The sequence below is a fragment of the Chroicocephalus ridibundus genome, chromosome Z, assembly GCF_963924245.1.
Source record: "Chroicocephalus ridibundus chromosome Z, bChrRid1.1, whole genome shotgun sequence".
Taxonomy (NCBI): Eukaryota; Metazoa; Chordata; class Aves; order Charadriiformes; family Laridae; genus Chroicocephalus; species Chroicocephalus ridibundus.
The window spans coordinates 8,570,952-8,585,664 of record NC_086316.1 but is presented as its reverse complement, the minus strand read 5'-3'; the positions used below and the strand labels follow the sequence as shown (position 1 = coordinate 8,585,664).

Below are 14,713 nucleotides of genomic sequence, written 5' to 3'. Positions count from 1 at the left end.
GTTTCTTGCCAGTGAACTGTTATAAATTTGCAGATGCTATCTTTTCAAGGATTGCTTGATAAATTCTCATTGTACAGGGAAAGTAGCCAGAAGTTACAATATCTAAGTTGTAACCACTAACTAACCACTGTGAAGTTCTTACTAGCAGTCTGAGTGTTTCTAAAATACACAGAGAGATTGAAGTCACTTTTGTGGGCAAAACTGGACGATTGTTCTGGTTAAAGGTGTTGGGATTCTTGGGACTGCAGTAGGAGAGGATATGCAATAGCCAGCCTGCCAGTCATCCATTTAGGATGCCTGTTTTCATTTCCTTGGCAGACTAATTTGAAAACGGCTTTTAATTTTTAACCTGTGAAGTCTCAATAAGTTTTGTTTGCTAGGTGCTTAGTAGGAAGTCAATAACCTGGTTCAATGGGAGGAGATTTACCTAGGTGTTGAAATGAAACTGCGCGTGTGTTCTTCCACTCATGTCAGGATCAGTATCAAGTTTTTCTGTTCTCAAAAACATAATCTTCAGTTAAGCTCTTCACACTTTTGCAACCATTTGTTTTCTGCAGAGACCACATGAAACTTCAGCTGGGAAGAATGTTTTCTCCCAAAAAATAAAAGCATACAAAACAGTTGTTATGAGATACTTAACAAAAAAGTGATCAAAAATGTGTTGTAGAGAATGGTCCCATGCAAGAAAAGGGATAAACTGTAAGGCAAGACCCCATCTAATCCTTTCTTTCTGTAAACTAGTTATTTTAATTTAAATAAATCCTGTTCAAAAACAGAGATCTTTGAAATGACATTTTGAAAGGTTTTGTGTGAAAGGGAGTGAGTGGAATTGTAAAGTCACATTATGAATCTATTTTATTTGTATTTTTTGCACTGTTCTCTTTGAATCACAGGAGGAAGGTCTTTGTTGTTGATGTTGAGAGAACAGTATTCTACACCTTGCATTTAAGATATTCTCAGAGAAAAGAGTAATTTTCTTTTAACGTTAATTGTTCTTGATGAATAAATAATTTGACTATGAGTACATTCTGAGATGAAGTCTGGCTTCAATTCTAATCTCTGGGAAGACAAACCATGGCTGGAAAACTGAATGCTTTCTCTTGAAAATTGCAAAGGCAGCGTGTAGAGACCCTATACTAATTAGGCTTATTCTTCTGTAACAAGCACTAGGTTTCATTTCTCCAGTAAGTATTTTAGATGAACTTTTAAAGCCAAGTGTACGCTTCTAAAATCAAACTGAAAAATCTTAAATTTAATTTTTTTTCATCATTAAGTATTCTATAAACTAGGAATTAATAAAGAGCAGCAGGATGTTGACAACTGTAGGAAAGAAATGCTGTAGCGAATGGCTTTGCAGTCTTGTTTTCTAGGATTCGTTTTGTGCTATGTAGTTGCTTTTTGTTACCAAAGGTTGCTCTTGGGCTCCAAGAATAATTAAATACCTGAGGTCCACACAGTGCTCTTAATTCTATAACCAAACCAACTAACAACATGTTGGATAACTTCTTTTGAAAGATAGCATGGAAAAAGCCTTAACTAGAAGCTTCTGGATTTCGGATTCATTTTTCTGCTTGGGAAATTCCTTTTTTTTTCACTGCCTTCTGTCATACTAGCGCAATTTCTGTTTTAACCTACATGGCGACACTTTCACCCCTGGACTGCTGGCACAGGGCAGCTGCAGTTCTCTGGGGGCCTCTCTGCTCTGCTCCAAAGCAATGTTTTGCGTTATTCTATTGTTTTATGCCACTGTTAATCGTCAAGTCTGAAAGTCTATCCCCTTCTCCAGGACACTTTGGTTTTTTGAGAGCAGTAATGACACGATGCTGAGAGAAGGAGCTCCAAGACCTCAGAGGCCTTAATTTAAGTTTCCTCCTTCCATACAAATTTTTCATTGATGGCTGTCAAAGCCCTCAGACATGTCTAGCCGATCAAAAGCTTGAATCACCAGACTTTGAGGGAACTTTCAGGACCACACAGTTTAGCAATATTAGTTCTTGCCTGTTGAGAGCAAGTCTAAATGGATGCTGACTACATAAAAATTCTTGAGATGCAAGGAAAAAAGTTACGCTGTTTAATCCTAGCGGTTTCTAAGTGGTATCATAGCTTGTATCATGAAAAAAGATCCCAACATTTATAGAGCCTCGGAGGAAAAATTACCATAGGATACCATCCCAGGATGATGAACACTTGCATTGGAAAAGGTCAGTACTTATATGCATGTATTGACTCAGGAGAGCAGGTTGAAAAAACAGCCATTTGAATGCTGCTACTGCAGAATAAGGAAATCTGTATCTTTTTCTCTAAGGGGTCACATACAGGTTAAGCATGTAGTGCTAGCTGTTTTACATAAAGCTAGCTACTGCTGCATAGTATCTAACTTATCCTCCAAAAGTTAATTTATGAAAACATTGCCTCCCTGTTGTTTTTTCTGAGCTTGTAGACAGGAATCTTTATCACTTGAAACCTAGCACTGAAAAGAGATAATGCCTCCTCTTTTTTTTTTTCTTTACATAATAAATGTGTTGAACATTATAAGATGAAGAGCTTTTAATTTTATGAAATTTGGTTGGCTGTCAAAGAGACATTATAACAAGTGGTTTCCAGCCAAATTGCATTTGCTGAGGAGTGATGGATCTCTTGCCAGCACTAAAGAGGCACTCTTCACATTGGATGTCTGCACACTCCTTGTGGGCAGAATGCAGTAATCTTTCTGAACATAGACATTAGAAATTCCATAGCAAAAATGGAAATTTTCGTATTAACTGTGTCACTACTTCCAGCAGCTGGTGTTTTAACAAGTAGAATGGAGCTGGTGAAGTTGTGTGGCATTGTTCTTGCTCTAATGGTTTGCTTTTGTGACTGCCTTGTACTGTTGTAATCTTTTTTTCCTGGACACTGCTTTTTTTCTTTTTTCTTTTTTTCTTTTTTTCTTTTTTCTTTTTTCTTTTTTCTTTTTTCTTTTTTCTTTTTTCTTTTTTCTTTTTTCTTCTTTTCTTTTTTCTTCTTTTCTTTTTTCTTCTTTTCTTTTTTCTTCTTTTCTTTTTTCTTCTTTTCTTTTTTCTTCTTTTCTTTTTTCTTCTTTTCTTTTTTCTTCTTTTCTTTTTTCTTCTTTTCTTTTTTCTTCTTTTCTTTTTTCTTCTTTTCTTTTTTCTTCTTTTCTTTTTTCTTCTTTTCTTTTTTCTTCTTTTCTTTTTTCTTCTTTTCTTTTTTCTTCTTTTCTTTTTTCTTTTTTCTTTTTTCTTTTTTCTTTTTTCTTTTTTTCTTTTTTCTTTTTTTCTTTTTTCTTTTTTCTTTTTTTCTTTTTTTCTTTTTTTCTTTTTTTCTTTTTTTCTTTTTTTCTTTTTTTCTTTTTTTTTAATTAAGAGAGGGAAGAAAAGAAAATGCAGGTAATGCATAACGTGCCTGCATCACTCAGGGACAACTCATATCTCTTCCCATATTTTACTATATTGTCATCTACTGTAGTGATGAATGCAGCATTGAAATATAATCAAATAGTTATTTTTGTGTAGGCTTAACAGAAGGGAGCTTTCCAGAGAAAGTGAGTCTTGGAGACTTTATTGGACCATGTATAAAAACAAAAAAAAAGCAAACAAAAAAAAGATGGTTTAAGTGCTGGATGCATTAAGGCTAAGATGAGTATCATCTGCAACATTTCTTTTAGGATTTTTACCCTAACAATTCATAAAGATAGCATCCCAGGTATTACCTATAGAGTAGCTGCCAACAGTGGTATATAATCTGGATTCTGTTGAATGTTATAGGAAAAAGTTTAATGTTTTGATGTGTAAAAACATTTAGGAGGCAAGCTACATTAAAATGTAAATTCACATCTGTTATAAATTTGAAGAAAAATAATTGTTTAAGCAATAGATGTTTTGACTTCCGAAGCTTCATTGTATCAGGAATAATACAGCATACAGTTAGGGAGCAATGCTTTGCTGCATATTAACTGTTAGTTTTATAAATAAAATCATCCACATTAAAATAGTTATTCTTAATTTTTTCTGGCATAATATTGCTTATCACATAAGTTTGAAAAACAAGTATGATTATTCTAGTTCAAGGGCAGAGGCAGAAGGAACAATTTTATGCACTTTCAAAGCATGACATTTAAGAGATTTTATGTCATTTAAAAATACACGTGTTTTTTTTTTTAATCTGTAGATAAGCCCGAGTCAGATTTGAATGTTTTAAGATGCTGAAAAGAAAGGCTTCTTTTGCAGCTGTTGTTAACAACAAGAGAACGATAATACTCATTTCTGTTTGTATCTGGAGCATTTAGTGAGGAAGTTCTGAAAATTATTTTTGTGAATGCAAATAAGATACGAAATGACTAAATGATTTTGAGAGCTCTATGGAAATGATGCAATCCAAGAGAAAAATATAACTGAGAACTCACAGTGTAATCACCATAGGCGCATAACAGAGAGCCTGTTAGATGCTATCTCAGTAACGAAAAGCCAAATAAAATTGATATAATAATAATACTAATAATCCTGGGGTCAGAAACTAACCTTAAAGTTGCCCATTGTGGAGCCAGAGATTGTTTGGACATAAAAAGTGTTTTTCGTTCTGGTGAACTTTTTTGTAGTTAATGGTGTTAAAAATAAATCTAATGTATATTATTCTCTGTAGATCTGTGCAATATTGCACTACAAGGGGATTGTTTGATTTTACAGTAGTACATGGTGGCTGGACCAAACTCGGAGAGGGACTGGGGCGTCTTGGGGGCGCTGTGAGAAATTCGGTATATATGTTCATAGTTCTTAACCCAGCATTTAAAAGGATTACAATAGTAAATGACTTAATAAATTTTAATTTCACAATGCCTCAATATCCTGAATTATATATTTAATTCAGTGAAATTAATGTAAAGTTTAATTAGCTTACATGCAAAATCACCTTTCTTCCAGAGAATGTGGGAATATACCTACTCTTTGTGTACGTAAGCACACACATAATGAAATAAAAACACTCACTTTGCTCATTATATCATAGTGCCCATCTCTAACCAAAATTAGTTCATTTATAATTGAAGATTTGTGTATTGTGAAGTTATGCCTGCCACCATACAAAATTTCCAGGCCAAGAACCAGAGAATGTAGAGGAATCAGAACTGTAGTGCGTCCAGCCTGCCAGGTTTTGGTATAGGTAGTCAGTTACTCTCGACAATCATAAGATCCGTATAAAATGATGAGTATCTTGTTAGTGCTTCTGTAGGCAACAGAAGCAATTATATTAGAGAGAGATGCAGCAAAAGACTGAGAGCAAAAAAAGCTATATTGGGATTCTCTTTAAAGGTTTTGATTGGCTTTAAATACTGTTGTGGCCAGCTGTTATATTTGAAAATGTAATATGCTAAGTCCATGAGTCAGTTTTCCTTAAATCAGTGTGGCTTGTATGTAACTGTATTATTGGCTGATGAGAGTGAACAAATCCTTTTTTACAGCCCTACTCAGTGGCTTGATAATGATAACCTATCTCAGAAGTGATGTTGTAATGTCATTAATATAACTGAAAAGCATATATGAAAAAAGGAAATGTTTTTTCTTCCAGGTAGAAAGCATATTAATTGGATAGGTAAGGAAACCTGCAGAAGAAAACCAGGGTGGGTTTCAGGTTTCTGAGATGAAAACTGTGATTTTACAATTCGAGATAGAATGTGAGGATTGGAGGTTGCATGAATCTGAAACAGCACTAAGAGACTTGTATGAAACATGAAGGAACTTGTGTGTGTGGTGTGCGCGTGTGTATGTGTGTGGAGCAGAGGAGAAGCTCACCTGCATGGAGACCAGTAAGTTCAAGGACCGTTGTGTAAAAGGATGAGGAGAGAAATCTTTCACTCAAAATCATGTTTAAGCATGCTAGTGTAGCTGTGTAACTTGAGGAAATCATTGTTATTTTGTTACTGTCTAAAGGAACTAACTGCTCTATCTGTTTGGATGCGCAAATACCTGGTCACATGTGTGTCCACTCTGTCACTAAGTGGAAATTCTAATATCTGATACTTTCAGGTGTATAGCATACAAATTAGATGGTCAAACTAAACCAGAAAAATAAAATTGATTTTCACGGCTTGCTTTGCTGGAATCCTTCTAGTGAGCTGACTGGTCTGAATTCCCAGGGTCTTCTTTAAGGGAAGAGCAGGCTGCCTTGTACTGTTTGTCAAGGTGGAAGAATTGCATGATAAAAAATACTCCCTTGTCTACCTCCTCTTTTTCCCCCCTGACTCCTGTAGTTGACATGGGATGCTGAGATGTCAGTCTATGGATTTACCTTGGGACTAGATTACTGATGGCTCAGAAAAATTCCCTGCTGTCCCTACAGCCTAACCTCCCCCAGATGCCCATAGGACCGGTGTACCCTGTTCTCCTGGAGAACACATGCAAGCCCTTATTTAATGATACACGAGTAGTTCCCTCTGGACTTTTCGGTCTTTTAGAGTACCCTCACATCTGCACCATGTGCTGCTGTTGCTTTTGTTTCCTAAGCATTAGCTTGTTCTGGAAGGTGGATGTTGTGCCTTGTTTTTTCTGCTCTGCTTGGAGCAGAAACAAAAGTTTTATAACAAAATGGTTTCATTATGATTTTTTTTTTTCAGCATTATCTGGCATTTATTTGAACTTAATAAATTGATCTGTTTGGTATCCCAATGCAGAATGGGTGCAGCAGACAACATTTACAAAGGCCGAAGTACCTTTATGGAAGAACTGACAGATACTGCTGAGATAATAAGAAAAGCAACTTCAAGATCACTAGTGATTTTGGATGAATTGGGAAGAGGAACTAGCACACATGATGGAATTGCTATTGCTTACGCTACACTTGAACATTTTATTAGAGATGTAAGTGTTCAACCTGACACATGCTTGTGAATGCTTTTTCAGCCTGTACTATGTTAGGCTGACTTTGACATGGTGCGTGTTTCCGTGTAGAAACGTGGCATGTCTAAACTCAGAGCAAAGGGGTGTGGATAAATGATAGCAGTGCTATGCTGCTGTGTTTAAAAAAAACGTAAAGCCAGACCTTCTTATATGTCTGTTTTGTTTTTGTAGGTGGAGTCGCTGACACTGTTTGTCACTCACTATCCCTCAGTTTGTGAGCTAGAGAAGGTGTATCCAGAAAAAGTTGGTAATTACCACATGGCTTTCTTGGTGAATGAGGAGGAAAGTGCTGAACAAAAAGGTGCAGTATAAATCTGTCTGAGTTTCTGGCACTATAAGTATAGGCAGAAATTGTTACAGTAATTTAAACCTCAACATGAAAGTGATAAATCCAAACTCACTGGAATGTCAGCCTATACACACATTTTGGGGGGCTTGAAAATTGAACAACCATTTCTCTTTTAATATAAGGATGACTGAGCTAGGTCAGATAAAAGAATCACCCAGCCCAGTATCCAGTTTCTCACAGTAGCCGAATACAAAGGATTAGGGAGGAGGGATTAGGGATCAAACATATGGCAACTCTTTCTCTAAAAGATCTGTCTGCAAACATTTGCTATTTAGGGGGCTTCAACAGCTAGATGTGTTTTCTGGTTTTTAGTATCTTCAAGAGATTTCTTTTCAACAAGGTTGTCTAGTTTCCTTGTGTATCCATGTGTACTTTTAGCATCTTTATCCTATTGCGTCAGGCAGCTCCAAAATTTAACACTGCATTGTGTGAAGAACCACCACCTCCTGTTTGTTTTGAAACTCTTTTGAAACAACATGTAGCTTCACTTGATGGTGCCAGTTCTTGAATTAGAAGAGGCAGAGGAACAACTCTGTTCATCATCTCTATGCCAGGCCTAATTTTGTAGAGGCTTATCATAATCCCATTCAGTTCTGTTCTTACCAGGCAGAAGAGTCATAGCATTTCTTCTTGTCATGGTTGCTCTGAATTAGTTTTCGGTACAGTTTGTCAGCTTACTGCTTAGTCCTTTTTCTTGTTTGGTAATGAGTATGTTAAGCAGCTCTGTCTCACTGCGGTAATGGTCACACTTCATGGTGAGAACTGACTGTTACTGTCGGTTTCCTATCTTTTAACCAATTATTTACAAATGCAAAGGCCTTCCTTTTAGATTATGACTGCTTAATTTTCAGAATAGCATTTGATGCAGGACTCTTGTCAAAAGCCTTTTGAAAAATCTACATAGGGTTTATCCACTGGCTTTCTCTTACTCACATGGGTTCCAAATTTACAACAGATTTGTGGTGTACTATTTCCCTCCATACAAACTGCTTTCATGTTTTTTTCTTGATGAATCAGGTTTAGTCGGGTGCTTTACAATTCTGCTCTTATTCTGGTTTTCCTACTTTGCCTAGTAATGGCCTGTTCCCTGAATCGTTCCTAGAATTTTTTTAAGAATTGATAACAGTGTTTGCCATCAATCTTCTCCCTAATTTATTCTTAATAATGTATTATCTGCTTACATTGTAAACTAATTGGTACAGAACATTTTAGTATTTTCTACTAAATAATGTGTTTAAATATATAATCTGTCACTTTTTAAATTATTGTTGGAGAGTTAGTTAAAAAATTTAGGGTTTGGGTGGGGCTAGACTTTGTCTTTTGTATTCTGTTTAATATTAGAAGCAGGGATCCCTGAAATACGTGTTAGCTTTGGTCACAAGTAGTTCAAAGTAATGTTGTGTTTAGGTGAGCACTACCTAGCCAACCCGATGTTCCCAGTTAACATCTGGGAACGGTCTCCTGAGCATCAGCATGTCCTTTTCTCACTGAGTTCATTAGTTGACTTCTTGATCTCTGATACTCTCAGACAATTGAGATGTTACCAACATTCAGTACTTACTCTTTCTTCACTGTTGTGTCCACGAAACCTTGTACTTTGTTTCACTGTTCTTTTTCAGCATTTCTACTGTCCGTGTTTGTTGACCTGAATCTTCAGGCAATACGTAGTCGTCACTGTTTTGCTAGAGTAAGCACCACAGCCTGTGAGCAACAACATATCTGTGTTGCATAGCATATCTGCTATATCTTTAGCTCCTCTTGTCTTAACATTTTAATTGTTTTAAGATGAGTTTTATGGCATGGTTTTTTGCAGTCTTTGTCTTGATCACTCAGATCGAATCAGCTTGAGTCATCAGCATTTATGGAAATCTCCATTGTTTTCAAAAACCTGCACTTTTAAGACAGAACAATGAATGGCAGTGGATGACACCGTCGTTTTTCTGCTCTTTACACAAGGCCTGGATTGTGCAGACATGCAACAAGGATGTCAAAAAGGAAAAGGAAGGAGTCATCAGATTTATAATGATGGCTCTTACGTTTCCATCTCATTGTCATGGAATAGAAAGAATCCCTAGAGGAAGATCACCAACCTAACCTTTGTTTTTTCCTAAGTATTTTCTATAGCTCCTGGCCTCCTGGTAGGCAGCAAATTTTTCTTGTGCTGTAGTTACAGACTTCTTGACTGTGGGATTACCAACACTTAACGTTATTCTGTCGTTGTTTACCAGACGTGAGATGGAATATATAACTAATCAATTTGACATAACTAATCATAACTAATCAATTTGACATAAAAAGCTGCCAAGTTTCAGACACACACATGCAAACAAGTCTGTTTAATAAGACGTCATGTAAAAGTACATTACAGAGTTTTTTCAGTCTCTCAATGGGTCGGTAAAATGTGTGGTCTCAAGGAAACATTTTTCTTTCATATTTCTTCAATGGACTATATCATACAGGAAGCATCAATGATAATGAGACCACAGTCTTTGCCATTTCAATCTTCGGTCTACTGCATTTTATTTACATAATAGAGGGGGTTTTGATTTTGGTTTTATTTTTTTAGGATGTGAAGATGAAGAGAATCCTGAATTCATCACTTTTCTTTATCAAATAACTAAAGGAGTCTCTGCAAGGAGTTATGGGCTAAATGTTGCCAAACTGGCAGATATTCCTGAAGAAATCTTGAAGACAGCAGCTCACAAATCAAAGGAGTTGGAGACAATAGTGAATATGAAAAGGTCAGAAAAATTGTGATTATTTTTTTTTTGTCCCCCTCTAATGAACCTTCAGCTATGAATTGAAAAGCATTTCACACAATGTGCAATAAAACAACAGTAAAAGCTACTTCAGCTATCTTCCTGCTCTTCAGGAAAGAGACAGTGAAACAAAGCTTTGAAAAAAAAAATTAATAAATTGTGCTATCCACTTCAATCAAAGCTTCAGATTTTATAGTTCGCTATTATGTCAAAGGTTAATTGCTGCCCTCTGAAACAAGATAGGAAAAACCTAAATGCACACTGAGCTAACATTAGGAATAAATTATTTTTTATTTTCTCATGGCAAATACTAGCAAATTTATTTTTTCAGGTATGTGTTTTCACTGTTTTCAGGAAGATTGATTTGAAATATAACAATCTTCTAACACATATTTCTGTTCTCACCAGTGATAGTGAAAATATTAATAGAATTAATTTAGAAAGTATATTCTTCACTTTGGAACTTGAAATTGTATTTGTATACTATAGTGTAGAAGGGAATGCATCTGCTGTTTTTCTGGTTTAACTTAAAAATAAATACTTATAATGTAGTTTGCCCCCCAAACACACTAAATTTTACAGAAAGTCTGGGGATTTTAATATTTTTCTGATTTACCAATTTTCATTTAGGGGCATATGTCCCTTATATATTACACTAGTTATGAAAATTTCCATGTGTATCAAATAGCACCATCTTTATAAAACCTGTAACATTATGTACACAGTTTAGATATAAATATGTGCTAATAGTCATATTCATTTCCACTGAATTTTTTGTTGTTATTTTCAGTGGCAGTCCTATCAGCAAAATTCAAATAGCCGTCTAGGAATATAATAAATCAAGATCTTTGTTGCCTAATAGGCGTAACTAATCCCTACAGAACACTTTCATATAAGAAAATTTTAAGTACTGATTTTTTGTAGGTGCAAGCAGTTCTTTTGAAACTTAACAGTGCTTAGCACTTAGCACCAGTTTTTATCCCCATTTAAGAAAGGAAAATAAAAACATTCTGAAGACACATGACAGTTTATGGGTAAAATAATGTGGTAGCTTATGTTAATTGGAAATAGTAGTCCATAACTGACAGAGAAGTAAATCAACAAATTAATAGCAATGTTTTGCTGTTATAGGATACGTATGGTTCTAAAATCAGGAAAAAATTGTTGTTCCGAAAGGTGGGAGTATGAGCTGGAAGGCCAGAGTTACTGTCCAATAAAATTAAGATGTGAAATAATATAATGTGTCCGTTTGGTTTATCTTCCTTTGTTCCATGGAAATCATGCTAGCATGTTACTTGGACAGGGCACAAATAGAGTTCTAGCATTTCTTTATTGCTAAAAAGAGAGTTAATTGCATACAAAACCTATGAGCAGTAAAAATAGTATGTGATGATGTTGTTAGAAGACTGATTTACAGTGCCCATTGAGGGGTAAAGTGAGAGCTGACTGGGCAATCTTAATTATGGGACTCAATTTTGTCCCATTTATCAGCTTTTGAATATGTAAGCTACCATCTGTATTTTAGCTTTCAGTATGTAATTTGCTTGTATTCTTAATGTGAAAAAGAACAAATACTTAATCTAAAGCTGTGATGGGTCCTTTATGCTGACTTACCACTAAGGCTGGAAGCCCCAGAACGTCACACTTCACTGCAGGCTGTTGCCACCTGAGCTACACCAGTGCACCTACCTGGGAGGGACCGGCTGGAGAAGACTCTCCAAGCCCATCTCCTGCAAGCTGCTGCTGGAGGGGGTTCTCCCTCACCTTTTCTCCCTGATGACAGGGCTGGCTTTTGTATGGACACATTATATTGAGTCTGATCCAGCTGAAAAGTCATTCTTTCTCCAGTTGATATCAGCTTCCTTGGAGAAGGAAAGGGTGGGAACGAGAAGGAGAAGGCCCTTTATTCTGGCAGCAGTCGATAGAGTAAAGGTATCCTTGAGATTGCAGCCCTGCCTACCAGAGCAGCCTGCCCCATCAGGAGTTTGACACTTTAGCCTCCCGCTTTCATGAGAGACAGTGGTAGGTGGGGGGTCAGGGACAAGGGACATCTGTCACACAGCAGCTGATGATTCATCGGATTTGTCCTGTACCAGGTTATTCCTTCATTGTAAACCTCTTGCATGCACTTTGGAGGGACCTTTGTGCATCTGTATAAACCTGGAGCTCAAGTCATTGAAAAATAAAAAAAATAGCAAATGTATTTGATGATTTCAAGGTGCATAAATTATTGTATTCTATAATTCTTACTTTTTCCAGTTCTCCTCTGTAGGTCATTATAGAGATATTTTCTTTTGTATAGTCCTGTTTATTTTCACTTATTGCCGTGATGTGATCTAAATATTAAAGTATTCTTCTATACCTTCTCCCCAAAAGAGACATTACCAATTTTAAAAATAGGTATGGTATATCTGTGGTAGGAAATAAAAGATTATCATGATCTTGGGAATCAAACTCAGACCTGTTCATAGCACTATACTTGTGCTGTCACAATACCCACAGGCCAGCTGCCTTGTCTTATTTTTTTAAATCACTTCCATATTATTTAAGAAAATTCACTGGGTAATTCCATCCAGTCTTGACATCTTTGTCGTCAGGAATGTGTGTTAACCGATTTTAAATGTCTTGTTGCTATTTGTCACAGCTCTTATGAGTCCTTCTTAAATCGAAAAATATTAAAAAGAAAATAGGAAGGATGTGTGTACTCATTTGTTTTGAAAATGCATTATCTCTTCATGATTCTACCAGTGCAAATTTGTATGAACTGAACACTGAAAATTAAATGGTGCAAAATACAATACTGTTTATTTCCTTTAACAGTTTCATTTTGCTCAGTGTTTTATTTCATGTTGTCAATGTTTCTGGTACTGTAAGTTAGTTATAAAATTAAATTGTTTACTGTCCTAGAGCTGGAATACATATATTGGAGAATATGAACTGATTGTTTAAAGATCACATAACATTTTGGGCCACGCAAACTGCTATTTTTGACTGTGTATAAAATTTTGCAGATGACCGTAGGGTTTTTAAGGTTTGATGTCCTTAATTTAAAAATGTGTCCATATTTTCATTGTTTGGTTTTTTTTCACCCTCTCCAGAAAAAAGCTGAAGTCCTTTGCTGAAGTATGGAAGATAAAAGATTCTCAGGAACTACAAAAATGGAAAAGTATGTGTGAACCTGAAGATGAAAGAAAAGACAGTTTTTAATCCTCAAATCATGTTTAAAGATGGAAAATATTGGAGATGCAAAATATAGGTCTGGAGACTAATAGATTCTATCAGGGTGTAGTTCTAGGTGCATTAAGTGGACTTTTCTGCCTTTTGAGAGATAAGAGATGCTGCATTGTGATACTATGCCCCACATCCACTTCCTGATTGTATGTCATTTTCTCACTCTGCATTCCTTCCCTGAAGTGTTTTCTACCCTTTTCCTTAATTGCAGAAAGTCTACTGGCATTGGATTTAGTTTATAATATGTTTAGAAAACATGAAAAATTATGTTGGTAAATTATTAGGTAAATCTTTTATAAATAAAATAATGTCTTTTAACTTTATTGTACCTCAATTTCTAAAGAAATATTCCTCTGCATGGGGAAAATGTGAGTGTTGACTATGCTATACTGCTGTGTAATCAGTAAGAGTGAATACCATAAAGAGACTTTTTTTTTGTTCTACTATTAATGCATTTGAAATTCACTGGGTTTGTGGAGCACCCCCTAAATTTTATGTGCACAGTAAGTTTAAGCAAGTGTGTGTTATGTGGCTGGGTAGGAGAATTTCGTTTCTACTGATGAGACTGATGATGGTGCAACTAGCATTTTTCAGAGCAGCAGCACAAAATATACATTGGCTATGTTTTATTCTCCCTCTTCATCATTCTCATGAATGCCTGCTCACTTTTCAGCTTAGGCTTTTTTCCTGATCTTGGCCCTTACTGGTGGGTCTGAAGAAAAGCATACTCTAAATAATGTTGGAGTATTGTAAGATGTAAGAGGCAATTCAAACTGGCGTTGGAGTATTGTAAGATTGAAAGAGGCAATTCAAACTATGCAACTGGCATCCCCAGTGCTCCGTCAAATGCAGAGTAAAACTGGGAAAAACAGAAATGTTTTTAATTTTTTTTTATTTGCAGTTATCGAGTCCAAATTTCAAATGGGAATGTGACATCCAAAATGGTTTTCCTTTATAAACATAACCAGGTGATATATCTTGCTGTGAAAATGGACAATGATGTTCACATACTTAGACCTTGGCAAATAGTTTGTTGTATTTAAAAAAAAAAAATTGTTAAGTTGGAAGAAGTGAAATAAAATATCATCTTGATTTTTACTATAAGGAAAAGAATAAAATGAAGTTTTGTTATCTTTGAGACAGCTGAACCGTTCTAATTTTTTCAGGGAATGAGGGATTTTTTGCAAAATAATGCATGTCGGATGAGTAATTTTATTGTAGGTGATTGAATTAGCTCTTCCAATATAAAGAACTTTGTGCAGAAAAGGGTGTAATTTTTTTAGCTGTGATAAACAATTGCTAACCTTCACCAAAGACTTTTTTCCAGGTTCTTCAGATAGCAAAGCATCATTTGAACAAATAGTTTGTCTGCTACTCAAAATAGCAGTGATCAGTACGAGCATCTCCTTCCAGAGTGTGGAGTGTATTTATCTAAACTGGAAGAGCTGAAAAAGGAAACTAATCTTTCAAGGTGTGGTTACACATGT

The 14,713-nt window shown here is 35.7% G+C and overlaps 1 protein-coding gene across 3 annotated transcripts in view; it reads left to right on the top strand.

Moving 5' to 3' along the window:
• MSH3 (mutS homolog 3) overlaps positions 1-14,364 on the top strand; it is a 118,122-nt gene extending 103,758 nt beyond the window's left edge. For all 3 annotated transcript variants that reach the window (XM_063319656.1, XM_063319657.1, XM_063319658.1), the window contains 4 exons: positions 6,662-6,848; positions 7,059-7,188; positions 9,803-9,977; positions 13,094-14,364. In XM_063319656.1, coding sequence (XP_063175726.1) covers positions 6,662-6,848; positions 7,059-7,188; positions 9,803-9,977; positions 13,094-13,202 — 601 coding nt within the window. In that variant the 3' untranslated portion in view covers positions 13,203-14,364. The remainder of the gene's footprint in view (positions 1-6,661; positions 6,849-7,058; positions 7,189-9,802; positions 9,978-13,093) is intronic.
• Positions 14,365-14,713: the final 349 nt, after the last annotated feature.